At 44.8% G+C, this 25,873-nt stretch overlaps 1 protein-coding gene across 2 annotated transcripts in view; it reads right to left on the reverse strand.

The window, feature by feature from the left end:
- Nucleotides 1-25,873, reverse strand: part of DMRT1 (doublesex and mab-3 related transcription factor 1) — a 59,862-nt gene that overhangs the window by 27,989 nt on the left and 6,000 nt on the right. The window contains exons 3-4 of one of the 2 annotated variants that reach the window (XM_063320381.1): nt 25,118-25,128; nt 8,082-8,363 (exon numbers count right to left, since the gene is read on the reverse strand). In XM_063320381.1, the coding sequence (XP_063176451.1) occupies nt 8,082-8,363; nt 25,118-25,128 (293 nt within the window). Of the gene's footprint in view, nt 1-8,081; nt 8,366-25,117; nt 25,129-25,873 lie in introns of both variants that reach the window. The other variant, XM_063320380.1, reaches the window with a different exon arrangement.

The following is a 25,873-nucleotide window of genomic DNA, read 5'->3' on the forward strand; positions in this document are numbered from 1 at the left end:
TCCACAAAACCAAGACTGCCTCTGCCCTGAAATTATGGATTTGCAATACAAACTGGCCAAAAGCTCAGTCCAACAGCCATGCTGAATCTGCACATCTGCAACGCTCAACAGCTCTAGAAGTACTGGGGGAAAAAAGTTAGCAAACTCCTCTCTGTCTGCTGTTCTGCACACATCATCTTCCTTCCCTTGGTGAGGCAGCATCTGCGGTCTTCACATCTCCATCTCTCCCTTGAGCAAGTGCATGTGTGCAACCAAGAAAAGGTCGCCTGCAGGAGACAGCATTACTTCAGCTGTAACAAAATGGAGGGATCACTCCCTGGCACCGCAACGATCACGTGCATGTTTCCTCTCTCTGTAGAGTGGATGCAGTGACCTGTTTCCTTTCAAACCCTTTTTTAGGGTTTTTCTCCATTTCTTAAAAAAACAACTCACCTAAAATCTCTGGATGCAATGAATTATTACTACTATTATTATTAGTGTGTGGTAGCTGGCTAGCAAGAGACATGTTTTATAATCTTATTACCCACACCAAGTCTATGAACCACAGTTCGACCGACAGCCAAAGGCTTGGCTCTGCAAAGAATATGCTGCGTATTAACCACTGAAGAAAATCTAAAAGCTTTTGGTTTTGTTTTATTAAACTGTTTAGAATACACACCGCAGTAAATCTGAACCATAAGGTTTCCTTTTTATAGTGCTTAGCAATCCTGTTTTACAGTAACAATAAAAAAACAACCATCCGTAAAAATTCTTGACCTTAGCGCTGCATTAAAAAGGGGGCTTAGGAGATCTCTACCCTATGAGAAGGGGCATTTGCTCTGTATTAACTCCTGCAGCTCTGAAGAGTCCTTGCACATTTTTGGGTGCCAGAAAGGGTGATAAAAACAACCCTGGGGAGGCCCTGGAATATTCAGATTACTTCCAGTCCAGGGCAGTCTGGCCTGCCGAAGGCTGCAGCCACATGCTGGGTTTGGGATCCTCCCCTGGGTCCTGTCCTGGGTGAATGCCGAGGCAATGCAGGGATCACAGGAGGAGGTGCCTGGCCCTCTGGTGTCTCCTCCTGCCTCCCTCGCCCCTTCCAGCCCTACAGCGAGGCCAAGGCAGGCAAGGGCTGGGATGGTCCCACAAGCCACTCTGGTTTGTATCACCCCAGGCTATGTGCAATAAGAAAAACGCATGTTTTAGGGCAGAAAGTGCTGTGGAAGGGAAAGGCATGCACTTGCGTGCAGAGAGCAAGCAGAGCTCCTGAGCTGAACACCCAAGCCGCTGACTTACAGTGCATCCCCTTCCAGCCACACATCGCTCCCGCCCTGCCCCAGCTGCAGGATTGATTCACCAAGTACTTCACTGGCTTCAGGGGGAGACACGGATCATCGGAGATGCACATTTGGCCTATTCAGCATTTACAGGTTCCCCTAAATGGTGCAACACAGCGCACACTCAGTAACTTCTTAAAGGATGTACTATAAGCAACAGTGGGATGCATATAACTCATGAACAAATATGGCCTAATTAAAAGACCATGCATGCACTGGAAATTCTTCCCCTGTTCCCTTGTAAAGCCAACATGGGGAATCAAAGGCAGCTACAGCTCATCCACAAACAGGTAAGCTGGAAGCAGGATTTGTCCATCACTGAGCACAACAGTCAGTGCAGCCCCACAGCAGCGTCCAACAGTGACAGAATATGTAGCAAATGCCAGGAATGCACTAAGAAAATGGTCTTGCATCAGTTCAGACCATTCCTGCAGAAGAGCTTTCTCAACAGCTGGTGGAAGAGCAATGTAAGGCCCAGCTCCTCCTTCCAAGCTCCTGGCAGCACCTGCTAAACCTCTACACATCTTCATGGAAGAAGAGCCGAGGAGAGGAGGTGGCCAGACCAGAGACAGCAAAGAGGCAAAGCAGACACAAGTGGTGGCTCACTTCTTCCAGCCTCAGAGACTAGAAAACTGTCCTGCCCTTCCCACATGATTCATTCAGACAAAACATCACTCGGCTAATTCTTTTATTTGCAGAAGCTGCCAGCCGCAATCTCCTTGTGTGCAGGCCAGCACTACTCTTAGTAGCACCTTCTCATTTTGCAGTTCATTGTGACTGACTGTGGGGTTTATTCCCAAGAAGGACAACTAGGAAGAGGTGAAAAGGGCTGCAAAAAATTCAGAGCAATAGAGGAGACCTAAGTACTATCCTTCAGCTCTGCCCCTGGTGTGCCACCTGATCTTGGCCACGTCACTTCACCCAGGCTTTCCGTCCCTCTGTCCCACCCACAGCTGCCTTAAAACAAAACCAGTAACTACGGAAACACCAGAGAAACTCTGTTAGAAGTTTTAACATAGCCTCCTCCTTCTGCCTTTATCTTAAAAATAAAGCCAGCTTCGGGGGGCTTAAAACTGCATTTCGCATTTATGTGTCGTCACTTGCAAACAGCAGAATTCACAAGTTGGTTTCTGGCGTGAGGCAAGAAAGCATCCGCTGGGCACCAGAGTGGAAACCCAGACATCAGGAATCTCCGTTCTTTCACCTGTGGGCTGTGTGACCATGGATAAGTTATTTAACACTTCCCTGCCTCAGTTTCCCCAGCTGTAAACCAGGGTTGCTGCGACTCTCCCACCTTGCAGTGCTATTGCCCGTGAGCTGACCCATCACAACTACTGCTGCACTCCCGCTGCCCAGAGTGGCTTTGTTTCATTCCTAAAACCAACTAAGCATATTTTCCAGCACGAGGGAAAAACGAGTCTATGATACCCTGCCTTAACTTTGATTCTAGCACGGAAAATACAAGAGACATCTATATCTGTCCCTCCTTGATAGACAAACTTAATTAACCTTTGCTATTCTGTTCCAACCTATTCTTTTAGACAAAGGCAGTGACCCATAAACAATATGTTACCATCAGAATCTCAACTGCGGTGACACCTAGAGATATAGCCCTATCAGCAGTATCGGAAAATAAACCGCTTAGATTAGCTCCTCCAAGAAATATGGATTGCATTCATGTCACACATGAGCTGTCAGAAACATTAGGATACTTTTAGCATAAATCTGTAGTGTGAAGGGTATGTTATGAATACAGTATATAATACACTGCTTACACATAAAATCGGGATTGTGTCGGGTGACTTGCACAATGTGTATATATTTACACATAAACACACAGACACACATATATTTTACACATTTTACACCTATTTCTGGAGAGTTAGACCGCACATTTCTGTAAAAAGGTCAGGCTTATTGGAGGAAAAACTGTGCCAGAAACTACAATCAGGTTGTAGAAGTTGAAAAGATAAATTTTTTTTACTAGCAAGCAGCTGTTCTTAAGAGTTCAAACTACTAGCTGCCCTATCACAGCCACACTTTTCTGGATTTAGTAAAAGACATTTTTGCATGTTTGCTACTTTTTAAGAATTTTTTTAAAACCAGTTTCCTATCTCAACAATGTTAGGTATTGCACTTCGAAATGCTAAATGTAATTCCCATATTAGAAAAGGAGTTACAATTTCTTAGTCTGACTCTCACCAATACTTACTTCAGGTTTTTGCTCTAAACTGGTTTAAGGCAAGAACAAAAAAGTTGAGTTTTTTTAAGTGAAAATACTTGTTTGCCAAGCTTCATTAAAAAAAAAGGGGAAAAAACCCAAACCACCTCAGAGCAGAAGTTACATGAAATTCTGAAATTTGAATTTGTCCAAAACCGCTTGGCTAGCCTTAGCCTTTCTCTGAAGCAGGATCCCTGGAGTCACCAGAGTAACAAAGAAAACTCAGCCACTGGTCCCCAGATATGGGGGCACATTCCGCATTTTGCAGATTTTTAATCGTATGGCTGTAGGAACCAGAAGAGTTCTAACACTTTTTGGGGAGCATGCCGACTCACAATGAGTCCCGATTATCTTTACGGTGTGGGTCACAAGCCAGCAGTTTCATTGCCAGCCTGGAGAATGAAGCCTGATTAGATTCAGATGTGTCCATCCAGGTTTTACTGTTGTTGTGGTAGAAGAGACTGCGGTCACCCCATCATTTTCCAGTTGCTGTCCCTAAGTGGGTCACACCGAGACCAGCTTCAGAAGCACCAACTTCCACTGCATACCAACATGCTCTGACTTGCAGTACTAATGTTGACTAACTCATCGAACTGTTAATTGGTTGGATGCACATAAATTCCTGTTGTAATGAACAATTATGAGAGCTCCAAGGGAGGGTCCAGATGCTCACACAACACTGGAGTGACAGGAGATGCATGGTGACCACCACATCTGCTACATTTCCTCTTCGACCTAAGCTCGTCTTTTCTTCAGGTGCAACACCAGGCATATCTGATTATCTGCCTTAGAGCTGGCAGAAGCAGCAGAATACAGATGACTGAAGGGGTCTGGACCGAAACTATCATCTCCATTATGCTTATCAAATCATGATGGATATAGCTTCTGGGATAATTGTATACAAATGAACAAAACCTACACAGAAATATCTAAAAAAATTGCACCTCTACAAATCCACTCAAGTACGCGAGCCTCTGCAAAGAACAAAGACTAATGAAATCTGACATTAATCTACATTAAAGATTCAGTGATTCAGTTTATTTGCCAAGGCTCAATGATGCATTAATCCTCATCCCATCCCACACACACTCACACGTTTCCTCCCTGGCTTTTCTCCCTTGCTCCTTAAATTCTGAAACAGCAGACAGCTGGGCTGCTCAAGGCCTTGTCTGCATCCGGAAGTTATCTTTAAGTATGCAATTCTCCTTGTGTGGTTACAGTTGTTCCAGGACAAGCCTGCCTCCACCAACAAAGCCTGGAAAAGGCAGGAGTCTTGACTACACTGCTTAAACGAGGATACCTTCCAGTGAGCACACGGGCAGCTTGTACCAACAAAGAAACCCTCCTGTAGGCTCACAGCTCAGCAAGCTGTCCTGATCTGGTCACAGTGGGCATAGCACAGCCATCATTTTGATAAAGAAGCAAAAATCAAAAACCTTGATCAAAATACTTATAGCACTACTGGTCACATAAGCAGGCTCACTCATACTGGAAGACTGGTTAAGATAGCCTGTGCATGCAGAAAATAAACCCAAGTCAAGTACAGGCAGTCCAACAAAAATCCCTGTGTAGATACAGCTACGTGATTCCTTTAGAGAGAACCAGCCTATATAGGTTTGCCAGCAAAACCCCCTGAAGGTGTGTGCAAGGTCTGATTCCTCTTTGTGGATCATGCTTTGAAACTCTCCTGTAACTCCTTATCGTGCTTGACAGAGAAACTCATTCATCCTTCTCCATTTAACACTGTATTTCTGTCATCTTCCCTAGCTGGTAACCTTCCATGAGCAGAACTGGTGTTTAACCACGTGCAGCAGCTGAGAGCTCATTCCCCTTACAACAAACCATCTTCAGTGCCGCACAGCGTTTTACAACCTCAGCATCACTGCGCCCACTGACATCAAGTATTATCTAGCCTAGCTCTCACTGTAAAACTTTTTATGATTATTTGTGCAATGTTATGCTGTCATAACAGTATGCAAACCCCATGAATTCGTAAGTCTTCCAGCAATAACAGTCCTTCTTGCAGATCAGCCCCTGAGAAACACCTTGTAAGTTACATGACACTGACCTTGAACTACACTCTGCCCTACAGAACAGGAGAGGTGGGTCCTGGGTTTAGGCCATTTAGAAGCTGGGGAGATGTCACTTTTGCAGGCAGAAAGCACTACCTCTAATCTCTCAGCACAGGCATCTCACCAGAAAAACACTGAGAGAAACCAAAAATTTTGGCCTTAAGAAATTAAAATCTTAGGCAAGGTAAATCACTAAATTCACATGGAGGTGAGTGGAAACATGCGATACAACCCACAAGCTAGGAATGAACACCCAGTCCTCGGAGTTTACTGATGTAAAGAAAATGGTCTTTTTTGACAATCACCTCTTTTTCCCTTAATCATGTCTTCGGTATCTCACTAATTGGAGTGGCACTTAAGCAGAAGTCAGCTACAGATTCTGCAGGGCTTCAAGAGAAAAATCCATGGAAAACACACTATTGCTTTTATTTCTTTAAGGAGTGTCAAAGATGCCACAAAAAATAGGCAATCTCACAGTGAGTCAACAGACCCTCTAGGCCAAGACTTCTTACACATACACAGTCTAATTTCAAATCACAGTACAGCACAACATAACCAAGAAGACAACACCATCATTCCAAGGTTTAATATATTTCAACATACATTCATTTTATCTCTTCCTCAAACACTATGCGCTAGGACAGTCAATACCTGTAATTTACTTTCGTTTTCGCAAGCAAGTAAGATCACAGAAGTCTCTACTGGCAGGAGGAATGGTGAAGTGCGGACTAGCAGCCTGCAAGAACATTATTTTCACAAGACGAATGCTGCTGCCCGTCATTTGTGTTGTGAGGGTGTCCCCAAGCATCAGCTCTGCAGTAGGCTCTTACAAGCTAGGTACTGCAAAAGCTTCAGAAGTAACTTTATATCTGAAATACTCTGCTATGATGTGCCAGATCAACCCAATCAAGCAAAACGAAAAAGCTAAAAGAGCACTGGCACACCACCTTGTTACCACGCACAAAATCCTATCCCCAGCTTGCCTTGACTAATTCTCCCCCTGGTCTGCTCACCAAGTTCAGCAGGCAAAGAGGATGCTATCAATTAATGTAACTGAAAAGGCGTACCTCTATGTATTTGAAGGTGACTGCGGTGAAGCCTATCAACTGAGGGAAGAAAGCTTTCGTGGTGTGGGCTCACACAGCAGAAGGAAGGGAGACAGCTCTTCTTCCCATATAGGTGTACTCGTGCCAAAAAAGGGACATGAATAGTACTAAATGCCAACTGCTGTAAAGCCATGATCTTAAAATTCATGGAATTGCCAGCTGTTGCCCCAGGAGGCCCCTGCATTTTCAGAAGGACCTTTCCATGAAAAAAGTGTCTAATGATAGGAAAGCACCACTGAAGGTGATGTGGACTGCTACAGTAATTGTAATCACCCTGATCTTAGTTCCAGCTCCTTGGTATGAGAAGTTAAAGTGCCCTTTCAGAATTGGTCCCTGTGCCAGAAATGCTAGAGGAATTCTCTGGCAGCAAAAGGGACAACTCATCTGTTCCATTCAGAAAGGAAGTTTTGGGGGACATTTAACCTTTTGTTGTTGAGTGATTTCACAACGGAGCCTTTGCAGAAGGCAGCCTCCCCTCTCTTGATGCTCTACAGAAGAGGTCTTCCCTGTCCTGCCCTGGGACAAGGATCACAGGTGTATGCAGACTCAGAGGGCGCAGCCTCCTGAGTTCAATTTCAGACAGAAAAGCACCTACAGCCTACAGCCCAAGACCAAACAGCCTCAAGGTCACTGAAATGGCCCCATTTACTTTGCCACGAATCCCCTGCCTTGGCAGATTTTCCCTTTTTCCAGTCTCCGACCAGTACTGAGTTGGAAGCTACAATTATCAAGTCCTAAAGTGAGAGGGCTTCAGTGGCTTTATATCCTAACTAATGGAATACACAGAGCTCTGGTGCAAACCTCTTAGGTACAGCCTGTACCTTGAGCTACCCAAGTCACAGTCGCAAGACTTGGAGCTGACACTGCCACAACACAACATTTGCAACATGCCGTGTCACTGACTGCCACCAACTCACTGCACAACACCATGGTCTACAGGGTCACTTCAGAGCCTTGGAGATGTGAAAGATGGAAGAGAAAAGAACACGTTCCTGAAGAGCAAAGCCTCTCAGAGATGACACACAAGGCTCCCAGGATGCTATGTTTGGTAATTCAGTTGGACACTCTTTTTCTGGAAAACAGCTCATCATCTACTACAATGTAAATCAGAAGATAAAATCAAGTGGGTGCCCTTTATCTGTGCTTGCAGCAACCTACCTATACCTGTATCATTGCTTTTGTTGTGCTGCATGATAACCACCCACTTCAGCTAATTTTCCTAACATGGGTCCTAATGCCACCCTGGAATCTGATTCTGGTTTTGCACTGCCATGAAACCAGCAAAGAAGAGGTCAGAATCAGGCCCAAGAAACAGCTTTTTATTATCTACCTCACTCTTCCATGTAACACCTCTGTAACATCATACCTGCCACTGTTTTCCTGACTGGCTTGGCATGTATGCTGCTGGGAGGCTTCGAAGGCTGTTTTTCATGGCTGACCCTACAACCGTACCCCCCGTCTCACTTGAGGAAGTCTCAGTGGCCACTGCCATTTGGTACTGGGAGTAGTTGTACAGGTTGTTATAGTAAGGATACAGGGATGGCTGGTAAAAACTGCTGTAGTAGGTGGAGTCCACAACCAAATCAGACGTGCTCTCCAAGTGCCCTCTGCTGGGGATGGAAGAGATGTCCTGAATGAGCATCCGTCCCTCTGGAAAAGAAAAAAGAAAGCCATTATGAAACAGGAGGCTCCATGAAGACCATTACCTTTCACCTTCTGATGAGCTACTACTTCTCCTTAAGGCTGGATGGAAAGTAGTAAATAGGAAGAAGTGGGAACTGAGAGGGAAAGAAGGTTGGATGTTTGGTGGAAACTGAGAGGGACTGACGTCCACTCAACGCCTGAGACTACCACCCACACACACTACAGACTGTAAAACAGGAGACAAAACCAAATGCAGCTTCAGACAATGCTCTGAGCCCTGAAGCAGCATCAGTTGATCTAATGGTGATTTACACCAGCTAAGGATGGAGCTCCCTGTTATTTTGAAATTGTAACAGTGGGCCAAGTCTCTTTTAACACCCTGGAAGCAGAAAGGCTCTAGCTACACGATGACCCCTCTCCAGCCAGCGTCCTGCAGGCTTTCTGAACTTGCCTCTAGAAAGAACAAACAGTCCCAAGGCCAAGAGAAGCTGCAGTCAAGGAAAGCACCGCACGATCAGCTCAGGTGCCTCAGAAACCCACACACTACCCCTGAGCAGCGAGGCCCTCAATCCTTGCCCAGCCTCCATACCCAAATTTCACTCCTGTTTACCTGCAAAATCACGGAGCAGAACAGGCTCCCACACCACTGGCAAATGAGGCGGCGAGGGGATGGCTCCTGACTTGCTGCACCCTGGAGTGCCTCCAGACCAGAGTCCAGACGGCTGCGCTACCCCCAGGCTGTCCCCACAAAGCCCTGTGTCCTTGGTTACTTCCCAAGATGGGGAGGGGGAGCTTCTCAGAGGATGTTTTAAGCCCGTTTTCCTCACTCCAGTGTCCCTATTTGCGAGGATGAAGAAGGAAGGTGCTTGTTGGTTCTGTGTTTCACAGCCAAGCTCTCTCTGACACGCTGCATCAGCCACCTGGCCGAGCCAGACACAGCAAAACACTGCCACAGCCTTTGAAAGCCTAACCACACGGTGAATATGCGTTTACAAATTAAACAAGGGAGCAAGTGTAAATCCCACCGTCCCTGCACTCTGGTTCTAGCTCGCACCCCTGTAACCCTGCCCTGCACCAACCCTCACAGTGTTTGCAGCACAGCCACCCCTTCTGCAAGGAGCTCCTGCTCTTCCCTTGACGTTCCCTAACTCCACCATGGAGGAGAGAAGGATGTGGCTTGTGGCTTGAAGCATAATGATGAGCTCTCAAGGGCCATGGGTATGGAGATGAAGGAGCATGGACAATACATACATATGAAATAACAGCCCTAGAAGAGATGTCAGGCAGGCACTGCCTCATTTGTTTTGCGTCTCTCTTCGTGTATCTGTACCTTGGTTACAAACCTGCAAAACGAATACGGTGGCATTTACCAGCCTCTCAGAGTTATGGTAACAACTTCTACTGTACTATGTATAAGCTGCACACTAGATCCAACAATTTGTTTTACCAAATATTGCCATTTACAATGCAATTCTGTTTCACTCCTTCAGCTGTAATGAAAGCTCTCTGCAGTCACGGATAGTCTCCTTCCAGGTCATTAAATCATACAGTGCCGCCATTCAGCTCTTGCTGGCATTTAGTTGACATCAATGAACTGTACCCATTTATTAGCAAACAGAATGTTTTATGCCTCCTGCATCTGATTTTTCTGCCCCTCAGACCTACGTGAGTGAGAATCAAGCCAGCTGGCCTTTTTCATTGAGAGTACCTCCCAAATTTGCACACAGAACAGGAATCCGCAATGCCACAAAAGACCCTTCACAGTTTTTGTACTTTCCTACTTTTATGAAATTTTATTATTGTTACTATTCTGCCTCTGGACAGGCCTCTCTTCAAGTCCTTTTGTTCATGTCTTTGATGAAACCAGACCACTAGCACTGAAAAGCCAACACTTCAGGTAAATCACAGCACAAGCCTGACTCCCCTCTCCAAACTTAGGTCCCAAATAAAGCTCCAGTCCAATTGTTCTGCTTTTCATGCTGTAAAATAGAAGCAGAAAGCAAAATCCTCCAACACGTTCCCTGCTGGGATACAGATTTCACATGAGACAGAGATATGCAAGGCAGCCGGCCGCAGAACTTCTGGCAGGGCTATGCTATGCTGCACAGATGTGCAATTTCTTCTGAAACCTCCGCAGCATCATTCCGCTTGCAGTGCATTTTAAAAAGGGATAATACTTTCCGCTAAGAATACTAGCACCAGGAAAATGGGACCCCTCTATAACTACACACAAAAGGTGAGCCACCCTGAGGTGTCAACAGCAAAAAGGAAGAGGGGAAGAAAGTAGCAGGCTTTGCGGCAACTTTTGGAAAGGTCTCATGCACTACTCTTCTGAACACAGCACAAGATGGGCTAGGCTAGAGCAGAGACCTGCTCATAGCTACCCACAAACTCATACACACATCCTTGTTCAGTCACTGGTAATGCTATAGATCCTTCCTGAAGAAAGAGCTGCAGTGGCAGTCTTCCGCTACATTGAGGATAAAAAAAAGCTTTTTGCCCCTTCTTTTCTCTTTCTATGTCCTCTCTGTGGTTTCTACCTCCTACCATTTGCCACCAGAGGTGCAAAAGGGTTGACTTGCTGCCATCCGTTCTTCCTTTAGCTGCATAACAGCTGCCAGCGGTTCAGTGTTCAGGGCTGTTATGAATCCACCAGAATGGTCCTCTGCTTTCCTTCTGCCATCCCTCTGCTCTCCAATAGCCTCTACAGCACTATCAGCTGCCCTCTCAAGACTCAATATTGAGTCTGTAGAGCTGGTCACCTGCTCATTCAGCCACCCATACACATAAATCCCCAAGCATCAGCAGCCTGGGGCATTTTCCTTTGAAATGCAGAATTACGGAATCCCTGGTTCTCATAACATCTTTGGCACACAACCCTTCTGAGCTCTGGCCACGCGACAGGGATGTGCCACAGGAGCTTGGCAGAGAAAACAGGAGCCATGGGAAAGGGGAAAGTTCAAGTGATGGGACAGACACATCCAACTCCATGCAGAACTAGGGGTCCTGTGACGGTGCTGGAAAGATGGCTAGAACAGTTAATTTCCCCAATCCCAATCCACATTATGCTTCTGAAGACAGAAAGACTGGCAAATTCTGAGAAAAAACACCAGAAAGCTGCCACATACTTCAACTCACACTTTCCCCCGAATTTAGGAGATGAGTTTTGCTTTGATGTCATGCTTTGGGACAAGTCTCTTGATTTTTTTTCGGTAGCATCTGGAGGAGATCTGGTCCTTCACCTGGGAGAAGGGAGACATCTTGTACAAGACACAGCCTTGTGCCGTCTGGACTGCAGGCAGACGTCAGGTCAGACCACGTCAAAGCACCCCATGGGTTATTCTAAACTCCTCGCAGCATTGAACCCACCAGCCTGAGGGAAGGATGCCTCTGGAGAGCTGAGCTCTTGCAGGTATTCAGCGACTCCAGCATGCAACGGGTCAAGGGCAGGTCTGCAGTCCACCTCTACGCTCTTACTCCATCCAGCCTGGCTGAATCATGTCATCTCCTACTACTAATGCACACATTGTACATACACAACATGTATAGAACATACACAACCGTAAATACATTAAGGGGAAAGAATTTTGCTATTAATGGAGAAAGCCCTGAAAAGTCTTGACTTTTTCTCTTGAGCAATGAAAGCTCAGGAAGAAAAGTAGGTCAGACCAGCCAGTACCTTCAAAGAAGTGCTAAGCGCCCAGGGGAGCAGAATTAAAGGCCAAAAAACCCTAGTCCTCTGGATAAAACAAGGCGCTTGGTGATCTGCCCAGAGAAGATTTCATGTTTAACCTATGGCCAGGGGAGTTTCTGCCCTATCCATACCAGTTCTCTCCAGCTGAAGTCTGCTAGCCAGCTGGCAAGCAAGGACACTGCTTCTGGGCTGCAGCATCCTCAGGCATGGCCACCGTTTGCAGAATAGGGCAGGTCTATTGGAAGCAATGGCTGTAACTAAACTTTAACCAACTGGGGTTTCTCTGGTTGGTCTTTGGCCTGTACGTATAATTCCTAACTCCTACCTACAGACTGAACCTTCCCACAGCCTTGCCTCCAGCCACCCAACAAGCAAGGTGTCCTCCTCAAGGGAGGCTGTCAGCCCATAGCTGCGTTTTCCACCAGCAAGGAGAAAATACCAAGGTTAAGAAAGAAGCTTTCAGCTGGTTTGTTGTTTTTTTTTTTTTTTTTTTTTCACAAATGTAATTCAACACAGCTGAATGGCTCTGCTGGCAAGCAGAGGGTCCTCCCCTGCCTCAGAGCTTGCCGCGTTACACCACCTGCACATGAGGGGCAGCCCTGAGGTTCACTGCTCTAAGGGGAGCGATTTTCGAGAGGAATGAAGCTCTCAACAAGGCAACTGCTGCTGCACCGTCAGACTCCTACTCTGCCCCTCCAACTGCCCTTTGAAAGAAGACGGCTGCTGCAGGAGCTGGGCTCAGGCCTCGGCTGTCTTCACACTCTGCACAGAAAAACTGGAAAAGGCTCCTGGGTCTTTCCCTCCCTGCTGGTAGCCACTAATTTTAACATTTTGGAAGTTGCAAACAAGACACAATTAAAAATATGGGGCTGATGCTGTACGAGAAGGAACAGAAATTAGAAAAGCAAACCAAAAAACAACTGGTTAGAATTTTTTCACTCCGTTTTTGGAAGACCAAATCTACAACGTAGGGCTGTCAGAGGCTCTCCACGTGTGAGCAACGCTCTTGCAGTGAGAGAACAGTATCCCTTCATGCAGTTGTGCCCTTGGATCTCTAAGCTCTTTTCTATGTCTGTAGAGAACTGATGCTACTTTTTTTGCACTGTGTACACGGTGTGAAATATGGACCACTCTTTCATAGAAGATCAATATGATGCACGATAAATACTGTTATTGATCTTGCAGTGTTGTAGACGACTCTCCAGCTGTATGGCATATTAATGGTAGTTAACCAGTAATTCATTTTAGGACGGCTGGGATTTTCTTTTAAGGAAGGTGAGTTCTCGGGGTCAGTTACACATATGGGTCTTATACATTCAGTAACCTATAAGGGGCTCCTGCCTTCACTTAGCAGAGCATGGTGAAAAACAGTGGTCCAGTGCTCAGTTAATGTAAACCAGTCTCAGACCATTTACTTCAATAAAGCTATGGCGATTTACACGAATTGCGGATATGCATGGCAAAATCAACGCAGAAGCCAGTGTATATAGATCATTCTTTCCCTTCTTACTTTTTGGGAGGAGACAGAAGAAATGCCAGGGAATTTACATGAATTTCTATCATCATCTCTGTCTCACAGATGCAAACATGTTTTTAAACATACACACTGAGAAATGCAAACACTGAAGTTCTGCCTGTAACATTAATTCCTTCTGTATATAAGCATGCAGTATTTCCTATTCCTACCAGTACTGTTAAAGGGCAGTTATACATCTTATTATACACTGATAACAGTAATTTAAACATGCCTGGGCAACCCTCTGATGCTGAGGTCAAATGGCACAAGAGTCCATGCTATTAGAGTTTCTCATCATCCACAACCGGGTGGTAGCACCGAGTTGCCTACTGGGAATGGTTACTGGACTGCAGTCGGGAATCTGGCGGAGAATATTAGTCACCTTGGGACAGACGCACACTAGGAACTGTTTTAACAATCTGGATAGCACATACAGTCACGTTTCAATGTCTGTGAGCGTGCAGTGGCACGGTTCAATTTACTCATGTGGACATAACAGCTGATTAGTCTCCATCTGATTGTATACTCCATGAAAGCGGTTCTGTATATGCATTATGGCAATTAAGAGAATACCCCTGCCTGCATTTATCAACATGAATTCTTACATACACCTATGGCTGGCCGTTTTATTTCTCATGTGCCTACAGAGACTCTGCGCACACACAGACATGCTGCTGAAAATGCAGAACTGTGACTACTCCAGTAACACATTTACTCAAGGAGCAGGAAGGCATATCCATTGTCCAGTGACCAGAGTTCAGCTTCTTGTAGTTTACATTTCCTGTAGTTTTCACTTCAGAGTGACTGTTTTCATCACTGCAGTGCTAATACCTTCCTGCAAGTCAGCCTCTGCGGCAGGAGACAGCTAAGCCTTTCAAACATCAAAAGTTAATTATTCAGTCAGGAAACACTTACCTTCAGACCTCATAAGAGTCTTGGTTCCGCACCTGACAAAATTCCCCTTGCTCAGTATATAAAGCATCAGCACACTCCCATTAACTGGTCTCGCAACGCGTTAAGTTCAATTCATAGCTGACTCTGAGGTCGGACAGTAGCCTTGAATGGAGCCAGTGCGAAATCACTCCCTAACATCACAATCAGAAACGCTGGAACAATATGTTTCTCCCACCAGACAATCACGACAGAGCTATTTCAGATGTCAAAGAAAGCTGGCACCATTACTTACTTTCTGCTGAGACACTGCCTCCTGAGGAACAAAACCTGCACACTCGCTCTGCCTTTGAGAGGAGTATTTTTGTTCGCTTCCCATTAGAAGTTGCGGATTATCTTTGGTTCCAGCACTGAACTTTTAGCTTGCTATAAAGTTAATGTCCTAGGCAATGTTCATTCCAGGCAAGGCTGTGGGGCTGTGTATTTCCTGCCACCCCCAAAAAAGGCCATTATCTGTAATTACCCATTACCATGCATAATTATTTCTTCTATTCTGGTCTATGGCCCCCAGGACTTTATGCTGTTACAGCTCACTGCATTATCTTATCAAATTTGTTAAGAAAGCTTTTTTGACCTTTTGAGCACTTGTCACAGCACATACAAAAGCCGGCAGTAAATTGTCTAAGCATGTAGTGTGTGATTTATTATTGGTACCCTGCATAGTGATACCGTACAAAATATTACACGTTAACAGCTTCCTTATTCCCACTCCCTGCTTTACCTAAAATGAGAAGAGGAAAGGAAACCTCTTTAGTAATAGAAGGAAGGGAACAGGAAGAGGCTGGAGTGTCTCAGTGGGAATTTCAGGAATACAAGAGCAACACATGGAGAAGGTCCCAGCTGCTCCCACCTTTTCTCTTTCTCCTTTCTCTTTCTCTTCCAAGAGTCTGAGTCCACCATTTCAGCTTCTTTTCACACCTGTGTAACTCTGCTGAGCCCTACTGTTTTCACAACACCTACCCCATAATTTACACCTTCTGTCAATGCAGTATAGGTTCCTAAGAGACAAATTTGGTCCAATATGAGATTGACAGGGATTGTCCTTTATGGACGTTGGCGTGAATGGGCAAAAGACCGGGTTTTTGTCTCCAGTGCTCTCAAAGCTCCCAGCAAAGGACCAGACACTGACCTGCACCCCAGTGCCATTTGCTCTCACCGTACTGTGAGCCCACACACTTATGTCCCTCTTCTTCATGAGGACACTGGAATTCAGACCCTAAAGAGAAGCCGGGTTCTCAAGAAAACAAGAGAGATGACTCCCTCTGTCCTGATTTTTGTTTTCCCCTTAGTCCTCTTTTTATCAATATACCCCAGAGGGTCCTTTATCTTAAAAACTCTCTTGCAGTGTTGCATGTGTAAAACTCTCAACCCACATCCCTATCTGAAAAGGGATCTTTAAGAAATTATCATTCAGCAAATTTGAGTAAAACAGTAATTTCAATGCTTTTGAACTGCATGATTAAATAAACTTCCCAAATACAATAAAATCCGAGATACTTTTCTGCCATCATGACAAATAAAAGGAAGCATCAAGGATCAGGTACTCACTTTGGACTAAAAGCGCACAGTATAAAATACTGTAGCACAAGGTATGCAGAATCAGGCCTTTCAGATCTGCCAGTGAAAGCCTCCTCCCTAGCAGCAGAGTGAAAAAACAGGGACCCCGGACTCCTGAACGCATCCCTGAATTCAGGCCCTAAGAGATGGCTAACCAAGCCGTGGCTGTGAAGACAAAACCCTTCTCCATGTCTCTCCACAGTTTCCAGAGCTCTGGCCCATCGCTCTGTGGTTGCTCCCAAGCAGTGGGGGAGGTGGAGACCTCAAAAGCGGTACAAGGAAGAGAGAGTCACCCTGCATTCGAGATGAGCCAGCAAATACAGGCAACAAGCAGCAGGGTAGCTTGTGGTTGTACCCCTGTCCTGGAGCCCGATTTCTGAGGCATACATGGCTGTCCTACTCTCATTCACCTACGGAAAACCACTTCTGCAGTCCTCCCAATTGGTTTGACTGGAAAGCTATTGAGAAAAGCATGTTTTTTGCTCCCTCCCCCAATTGCCAACAACGTTACAAGCCCATCTTGAGCTCAAACGCCAAATTCAGCACTTCTTTTTCCCTCTTGTTTGGGACTGCCCACCCAACAGCCCTGGATGCCCGGCTGTGCTCCAACTAACATCTATTAAAGGGAGACGTCAAAAAATCTGTTACCAGCCATATCAGACGCGTGGGCTAAAATCAGCTGTGTCTGCAGGCTAAAGAGAATATATCATAGCCGAAACCGCTTATTGCCACTGTAGTCCATAGGTACCTCGGCAACTGCACCCAGGGACCATAGCTGCTCGGCTTTCTTCTCAAAGCAGAAATACACATTTAAAAAAAAAATAATAAAAAAAAATGCACAGCCCAACAACTCTGAGCCTCCTGCAGGCTCCTTGCCTCTTCCCCAGAGCTAAAGCGCACAGGGATCGATCCACCCCACCTCCTTAACATGGCCATGCCTCGCTCAGGCTCTTATCATCTGCCAACTCCCATCAAGCTTCTCCCACCATGCTTTTCTCCTCCTCCCACTGCTGCAAAACAAAACAAACCACCAGTCATCGCACCTTTCCTGCAGCGGCTCTCTGACAGCTAAGGCAGAGTCGGGGTGTCCTGCAACACCCCTCGCCAGACGAAGCAGCCAGACCGTGGGTTCTGCTGGCGTTACTGGCAAGGAGCGGGCATCATGGCACCAGTGTCTGCAGGCGCAGGGCATGCATCCTGGGGGCAGGAGATGGCTTTATCCATGAAGATGTCAACAGCTGCGCTCTACTGCTTCTCAAGGTCTACTCAACTGCCAGAACAATACTCATTCTCACCCCGAAGGAATGGGTATTACTTTTTTCTTCCCTCTAGGAGTAACGCTGGAGTCGTCGTATGAGCAAAGTGGAATAAGCTTTTCCAGTTCCACCTATGAAGTGCTAAACCAATCCTAAGTGGGATGGCACATCTTACCAAGAATGACATTTGCCAGAAACAGGCACCCTAGGATGAAAAGTTAAGCAGCAAGGACAGCACATTTCAAGAAAATCTGGGAGATTCTAGAATTGAGGCTGTTCGTTTTCGTCTTGCTTGAGCCCCATGACGGATGCACTCAACACACAAGTTTTTCATGGGATTCTACATCCAAATGATGCTTCTATTCATGACAACAAAACCCATCCCCTGAAATGACACAGAAAAGTTCAACTTGAGCTGATCTAGTGTGGCAAAGGCATAACGGATTCAGAACAATCATATGGGGAATTAATTAAATCTTAGATTACAGGGTCATTAAAGGGCAAAATAAACTGTCGTTTCTCACCTCAGGGATGTGTTTTCTGTTTTTTTAATCATTCCTGCATTTCGTGTCTGAGCCCTTCCACGTTCAAGACCAGGTGTGCTGGTTCAGACCATGGCTTTATCCCCACCACCAGCTATAAAGAGAAACCTAGGGAACAGAACGGTCAGGGCAAACAAACGTGATTCTTCCCTGGCCACCTCTCCCAGCCTCACATCATTTTTGGCTCAGTGACATTGCTGATCCTGGTGTGGTATTACTTAATAACCACCAACGATCTCCCTTCCGATATCCATTGAGAGCCCGCTTTCCTGTATGTAGAACGTCACCAAGGAAGGAGTCCCACTAGTCCCACAGCCACCTCATCAGTTTCAGGCACAGAAGACACCAAGCTTCCCCCCCATCATCACAGGTCTGTCTGAAAGGGCTGTACCAGTTCTTGGTCATCACTTTCCCTGGGAACCACTAACATTCAGCATAGTACCCTCGTGGCCACCAGGTTCTCTGCAGTGACAGGGTTTCTCAGGGATAGACTCCTCCGTTCTGGTACGGGTTAAAGTGGCTCTTGCTTGCACGTGATCAACCACCTAGCCAAGCCCTGCCGCAGTGCACTTCTGACTTCTCCCTGCTTTCCAGTCCATGCACCTTTCCATCAGCTACCAACACGACCTGGGGCAATTCCAGGCCTGCTTCCAAGATATCAATGGGAAGACCACACAGCCTACAGCCAAGAGCAGGTCCCTGTCTGACTTTGCCAGAATCACCACTGCCTTAGATTGCCCCACTCAGACCTACGTTTTCAGACTGACAGGACCCTTTTTAAAACTGTGTAACACATACACTATTGATTTTCTGTCAGTTCAGTTTCCTAATCAAGACGTCAGGGGATACAAAAATAAAATGCTTTGCAGAATTTGATTGCCTCAGTATGTCATTTCGTCAAGCAATTTTGTAACGATAAAAGATTACTAACTTGACAGACTCTTCTACCCATAAACTCCTGTTAATTCGCGTTGTGTGAGCAACCTTTAGCAGTTGCGTTTCTCCCCCTCTTGCACATTTCAGTCTGCTGTGGACTGTTCTGCTCTTTTCACAAAAACTATGTCATGCTGACTGATTTGTAGCCTCCCATCCTACCACACTTGCTTTTCTTAAACACTGGCATGACATCAGCTTTCTTCCAGGCCTTAGGAATTTCCTCACTGTTAAAAGACTTACTGGAAATCAGCATTAATGGACCAGAGAGATCCTCAGCCAAGTTTTCTGTTGTTTGTGTGTTTGTTTGTTTGGGTTTTTTTTAAGTACTGCATGCAAGCAGAATGTCACCATATCCATATACAGCAATATCACCTGTCTTTCTTCAAAGCAAAAATCAGAAAAAAAATATTGAGCATTTCTTCCTCTCTTCCACATGTAGAATTATTATCCCATAATGGGTCAAATGACTGTTAACTCTGGGTGTGCGTTCCTAAATACAACTAGAAAACCTCCCAAAGTTAAGACATTTAGTTAATTTTAAACTTAGCACAAAATAATTTTTTTCAAAGAAAAATGTGATTTGGGAGAAAAAAACCAAGGGAGATATCCCAGACAGAACACTGCAGCTTGGTATAATAAGTTTCCCAGTCATACACACAGCCCCAGTCCAGCTCCAGCTAAGAGGAGCTGAAATACCACCACTGCTTTCAGTAGAACTGGATAGGGCACATTTTGTTCACATTTAGTGTACGCTTAATAAAAATGATCTGCTGCAAACATTTAGCATGCAAGTTAAAGATCCTCCTAATACGGGTGAAGAAATAAAACCTACAGAAAATAATTTTTTATTTCCACACTTAATGCAAGTTTCAGGTCCTCAATAAGACATCTAGAGCAGCAAATTCCACTTTCAACATTTTCTGCCACTGACTAGAGCAGAGTAGTTGATCTTTTTATGTGAGCCAGGGGCAATCCTTCTTTCCTTACTTGTACTTTTGGTCTTTATAATATAGCTACAGTGATCGTATTCAAATCTTCATTAGCAAAAAAGAATGTCTTCAGTAAAGAAAAAGCACTCAAAATCTTTGAACGTGGCTTTGAATCTGTGAAGATGCTAGGCACTATTTTAATGCTGCAGCATACGTTTGTTCATGCTGAACTGAGATAGCAGGATTATTTACACATCTAAAATTATTAGCATGCATGACAGCTATCAAGATCAGGACCAATAAAATTAGTGCTTCAGAAAACAAGGAGCATGAGAAACAGGTGCCATTTTCAATTTTCGGTATAACAGTATATATATAATTCAGTATAATATAAATGCATTTAACTCATTGCGTTCAGACATCCAACATGCTACTAACGCGTGTAACAGCAGCAAAACTTAAAATCAACACAACTTAAAAAAAAATAGAAGAAGAAATTAAAGGAGAAAGGAAATTAGAAAAGCAAAGCAAGATTTCTAGACAGTGATGGAAAACAGCCCAGACACCTGCAGGCGCAAAGAAGCAAATTGAGAGGAGGAGAAAGAAACTCGGTGTGGATTAAATGTAAAGGGATTTAAGTCATTAACAAGAGATCAAAGAGAATATTAGAAGGGAGGGAAGGCTTTACAAGTGTCTAAGATAGGAGACCTTGGAGGAAATACGACTGGGATAAAATCATTATGGCTCACACTAAAAATAATAAAGGGAGTAGGGCGATGGTTGGAATTAGCTGGAGTCCGTGCTTGGTTATAAGCTATATGATGACAGAAATCCAAAAGGTTTCTAAAAAAGACCACCTAGAAATAACAGGAGGCTTTTTCGCTCTGTCTACCTAACATGTGGTGGAAAAACTAGCATCAGAAGTGGTAAAGAACCACCACAGACACCCACTGGGCCTGGGCAAGCGAGCCAAAAACACAGGCATGTGCACCACTTTTGTACACAGTTGCCAGTGTTGCATGGATGCAACAACACCCGCACTCATAAGATCTGCCTCCATGCAAATGCCAATTGATTGCTAATGAATTTTGATCATGGACAACTAATAGACAGAAACACACAGTGACTGGAACTACACTGACTTAGGCTGGTGGCTGAGGTTCAGTTCTGCCCATGACTATAGGCATCCAAGTCAGCAAATGGTGGCCTATGCTATAAGTAATACACACTGTATGAATAGAGACTGGAGACAGGAACTGGAAAAAAAAAATTCGTAAAATAATTAGGCATCTAATCTCACTGCAAAGGAAGCGAAACTCAGTGCTTAACATTCTCTCCACAAGCTCTTCAAGAAAACATAGGGCATAAGTGCATGAACGATGCTCGTACTCATATAACTGAGCTATTTACAACCCTGATTAAGACTACCACGTACTCAAACTCAGGAGAAAGTTTAGCAAAGTTCAGAAAAAGAAAAAAAGAGGAATTAGAAGAAGCATATGAAAAAGAACCTTCAAAATTGCATTTTAGTCCCCACGTCATTAAGTGACAAATCTACTGAAAATGGAAAATGGGCCAACGGGCTGAGTTAGGAAATTAGTTGATAAATAAAGTGAACGAAAGCACTCTTTGAGGTATAAGAAAGCACGTGAAAAAAAGAAAAAACAGAAATCATGCCAGTGTTTAGTTAAGGAAGCGTACAGTACTCCTTCACTCCCAACTTATATCTTTTCTGAAAACAAAAAGAAAGCCCCACACATTCAGATAAGTCATAACAACTGTTTCAAGGACACAGAAAGGAACAAGAGCTTAGCTGCAGATAGTGTAATAATGTGCCCACGGATAGAAAATTCCTAGTACATCTTCTGCTCCTGCTCCATTCCTTATCTCGGTGTTCATGACAAATGGAAAGCACAAGCCAGCACAGATAACTCTGTAAACGTGAATGCACATATGCAAATGCCAGCGTGAGAAAGAGTGAGATTCCAAGGCACAAAGAACAACAGGGGCTACCCACCAGCCCCGCCAGCCTTTGGTGGGAAGAGAAACCCCCGGCACCTGGGTGCTAGGGCAGTGCAAGCAGTGAAGTCCCTGCAGCACACAGCAAGCATCGCTCAGCAGGGACCTTGCTCTAACCAGTAGCTCTACATCTGCAAACCTCACCTGGTGTGAGAAAAGTTGGACAGAAGGATGCTGCAAAGAGAGAAAGCTCTAGGGTGACAGATTTTGGAAAATGAAAAACATAAAAAATCATCCACTCCCAGTTCTGAGAAAAAAAGCTCTTCTGAAACATGAGAGAAAGATGGAAATGTATGGTGAGCTGCTTGTGGGTTTTCACCTCCACCCCTCCAACCAAAAGACAGTCAGAGAAGCCCTGGGATTGAGCGGCCCTCCCCTCACCAAGCGGGTCTGGGTAGGTCACAGTGGTCCCCCGGCACCCCTGCGTCCCCCGCACGCCGCAGAAAGCTCTCCCCAGCCACTGCCCCTGCTGAAGACAGCCCTGGATGCCCCACAGTACCACCTGCACACAAAAAAAAAAACTCTGAGGTTTTCCAAATCTTTTTTCGCTGCTATTTATTTTCACACTTCCACTGAAGCTTCAGACAGGATCAAAAGCCCGAAAGGAAAACTTCTTCACTTAGAGACTTAACTCTGAAAATTGCCACTAGTTCTACCTACTTCAGATGCACATGCACACACCCACACACACAGAGCTGCAAAGACAACGAACAAATATTGCTGGAAAGGAGGGGCAGGGAAAGTGCAAGCTTTGCAAGCTGCAGGCTCCAGAACTGGAGAATTAACTGGAAACATCTAATCAGGGATGCAGAACCCTGTAACATTATGATTTATTTAACAGAGCCAAACAATGGCCAGAGGCAATGAATCATACAGGAGGTGACAAAGCTGCAGGAGATTTCCGTCATCTAGTTTAACCTGCACATTGATCAGAGTTTACCCCCATATTAATCACTTGAGATCGTAATCTAACACACTCTTAAACACTTCTCCTGATTATGCTTCACTTACCCCCTTGTCCTTATGCAGGTCACTCCGTTGCTAATTGCACTTCTAGTTAGGAGAAAAAGTGTCTACTGTCTAATTTAATTTTGTCTTTTTTAGTTTCAAGCCGTTGCTCCTTGTTATGCTGTCTCAAGCACTGTAAATAATCCCTCCCCCTCCTCCATATTATTACCTCTCAAATATTTATAGACTGTTATATCCACCCTTAGTCTCCTTTTCTACAAGCCATACATCATTTTTGTCACCCTTCCCTCTATCCTTTCAGATTTATCTATGTCCTTTTATAATGAGATGCTCAAAACTCCTTTGCAGCATTTCCCAAGTATGGCAAAACCAGAGCAGCGGAGAGAGGCAGAAACGCCCCCCTTGTTTCACACGCAATGCCTTTTTAAACAACTCCAAGCAAAACACACGTGATTTTCGTAGGAACTGAAAATTACAAAGCCATGGCCACCACACTGTGAAGACCTTCATTCAACATATAGCTGTATCAGTCAGAAATTAAAAAAAAAAAGCCTATTAGGCGAAAGTTTTATCCTAAACCAAGGAAAGACTGTTCAAAGAGAAACACTCCCTGAATATTTCCTTAGTCCAGCTTGAAAGAGATTCAGCAACTGAGAAAACCACCATACCGGCAGAAGACCATCTCCAGCCACTGCTTCCCAAGACAAAGCCTACCCCGTGCTGTGGAAATAATGCCAATGCAAGAGAGGTAAGACAGTTCACAAACTCTTACAAGAGACACAGGCAAATGTGAATCTTTTTCTCTCATTTCAACTGCAGACAACTGGAGAAAAACAGCTGATGATGGATGGAAAGCTATTAGTTATTCACAGGTGAAGGACACAAAGCTTGTTTCTCTGCCAGCTGTTACAACGCAGTAAAGACACCTCATGTTCAATTATGCTCTTTTGTTTTGAACAGAGATTTGGTGGCTGTGGGAGAAGCTGGAGAAAAGCACCAGGAAGCAAGGGATGGGGCTGCTTGGCTCTCGGTATCAAAGGAGAGTTGGCAGGACCAGAAGAAGCCAGCAACTAAAACTGGTGAAGAACTAGTAGCGGGCGCAGCAGGAGAAAACAATCGTTAGACAGTAATGAGGAGACAAAGACAAACGGAAAGAGCAGGATGACGGAGCTGTAACCACTGCAGACCCACCAAGACCTCTGGGGACAGGGAGCCATCGTGTTAGCCCTGGCACAGGCAGGCAGAGCAGCCCATGCCTCCTTCTCCTTACTGCTCAGCCCTGTTGAGGCTGCTGCCACCTGAACCAGCGATCCTCTCCACCTACCTACCAACCCCATGATGCTCATTTCTGTTGAAATCTACTGTAGATTTAGTCATTGAGTGCTTTTAGGTCAAATGAGTCAAGATTTCTTTCCCAGGCTTGCAAACGCTGAACAGTATTGAGGCTGGTTGAATTCCAAATTTCAGTATGTCGACTTAAATCTCAATACAAAAAAGTAAGCATTTAATAGATTCACAGAACAGTTTACTTTGAAAAGGACCTCTGAAGACCAGCTGACCCAAACTCTGCTCAAAATAGGGCCAGCTTCACAGTTGGATCATGTCGCTCAGGCACCAGCCAGCTGGGTTTGGAGTCTCCCCAGGCATGGAGGCTCCACAGCCTCTCTAGGCAACCTGTTCCAGTGCCTGAGCACTCTCACAATGAAATGTCCATGACAGCTTCCTCATGTTGCCCATGAGTTGACTAAAATGAGACTGTTTTGAGAAAACTGAAATTCTGACAGCATATGACACTGTACTGTAAAGACTCTAAAGGACTTTCAAAAAGAAAATGTCTCACTTTTTTTAAAATCAGGCCATGATATCTTCCAGTTATAGTAACTTTTTTTTTTACCTCATTACTTATGCAGCACAACATCTGCAAGGTGATGGCATCAATTTTTGAAATCACAATACAGTGTCATAGAAAAGGTCAATGCAAAAGATAACATCAACAAAGCAAAGGCAGAGCAAAGAAGGCAAGGCAGAGTTTTCAGAGGCACCTAGGGCACTTCAAGTTCAAAGGGATCTCAGCACCATCGTTTTCATTAGGCATAGGATTACTGCTGACCCCACTATCATCCATATTTACAAGCAGATTAAACTCATCTGTTCCTCAAAGAGTTTCAAAGAGCAGCACCTACTTCGAGAAATGCAAAAAGAATACTATTCTGTTTCCGTCATGCACAACAAACGTAACAAAGGGAAACAAGTAGTGAAATCTTATTAGTCACAATTTCTGACAATTATACGTGTAACTTGTCAACCAGTGATACTACCAAGGCACCTGAACAATCCTGTTATTAATGGTCACCACAAAGCCAATAGGAAATGGACCACTACGGAGCACAGGAGGAGGAGCTGGCATTTAGCATCATACAGTAATCCTGTCTATTACTGGTTGCTTCTAAACTGGGACAACATGAGCACAGAGCAGCAGAAAGAAGGGGTGCTTTCCAGCACCTTCCAGTCACCAGGTGATGTACGTTCCAGCGCCCCCGCCGCCATCTGCCAAATGTCAAACATGACCCTTAGACTGTGACGAGGACCAAGTAAAATGGAGGAAACATGAAATGCACCGTCTCCTTCCTTCAGTGTGAGCAGCTCTCACTCGAAGGTGTTCTAAGAGCATGCTTCCCACCCCCATGCTGATTTCTAAATATTAAAATGGCAGAGGTACCAAACTGACATGGAACAGGGAAGAACCCAGGTTTTAAAAACCTAGTATGTCTGAAAGCCATGTTTTAAATGCCTCTTTTTCCTGAGTTCTGCACATAGTTAACCTAACAAGATCTACTTGCCCTAGAGAAGGAATGACAATTACTTTACATGCCCTGGCATCATTACTTTTTGCTGCTCTGCACAATTAAATGGCCTTTGCTCCCAGCAACCTGCAATGTTTTTAAGGGAAAATGCACAGAAACCACAAAATCTGTTTGCAAGAAGTTCTCCTAATGCCCTGTGACCATGGTCTGCTCCCTTCCAACTACCCTGCAAATTCCCCGTTCGCTTTTTAGTGGGGAAGATGTGCTCCATCCAAAGTAAACACAGTTTCCAAGCCTGAGATGGTAAACGCACAAACCCCTATGCTGTGACCATGATAATT

This window comes from Chroicocephalus ridibundus, chromosome Z (genome assembly GCF_963924245.1).
Source record: "Chroicocephalus ridibundus chromosome Z, bChrRid1.1, whole genome shotgun sequence".
In the NCBI taxonomy this organism is placed as follows: domain Eukaryota; kingdom Metazoa; phylum Chordata; class Aves; order Charadriiformes; family Laridae; genus Chroicocephalus; species Chroicocephalus ridibundus.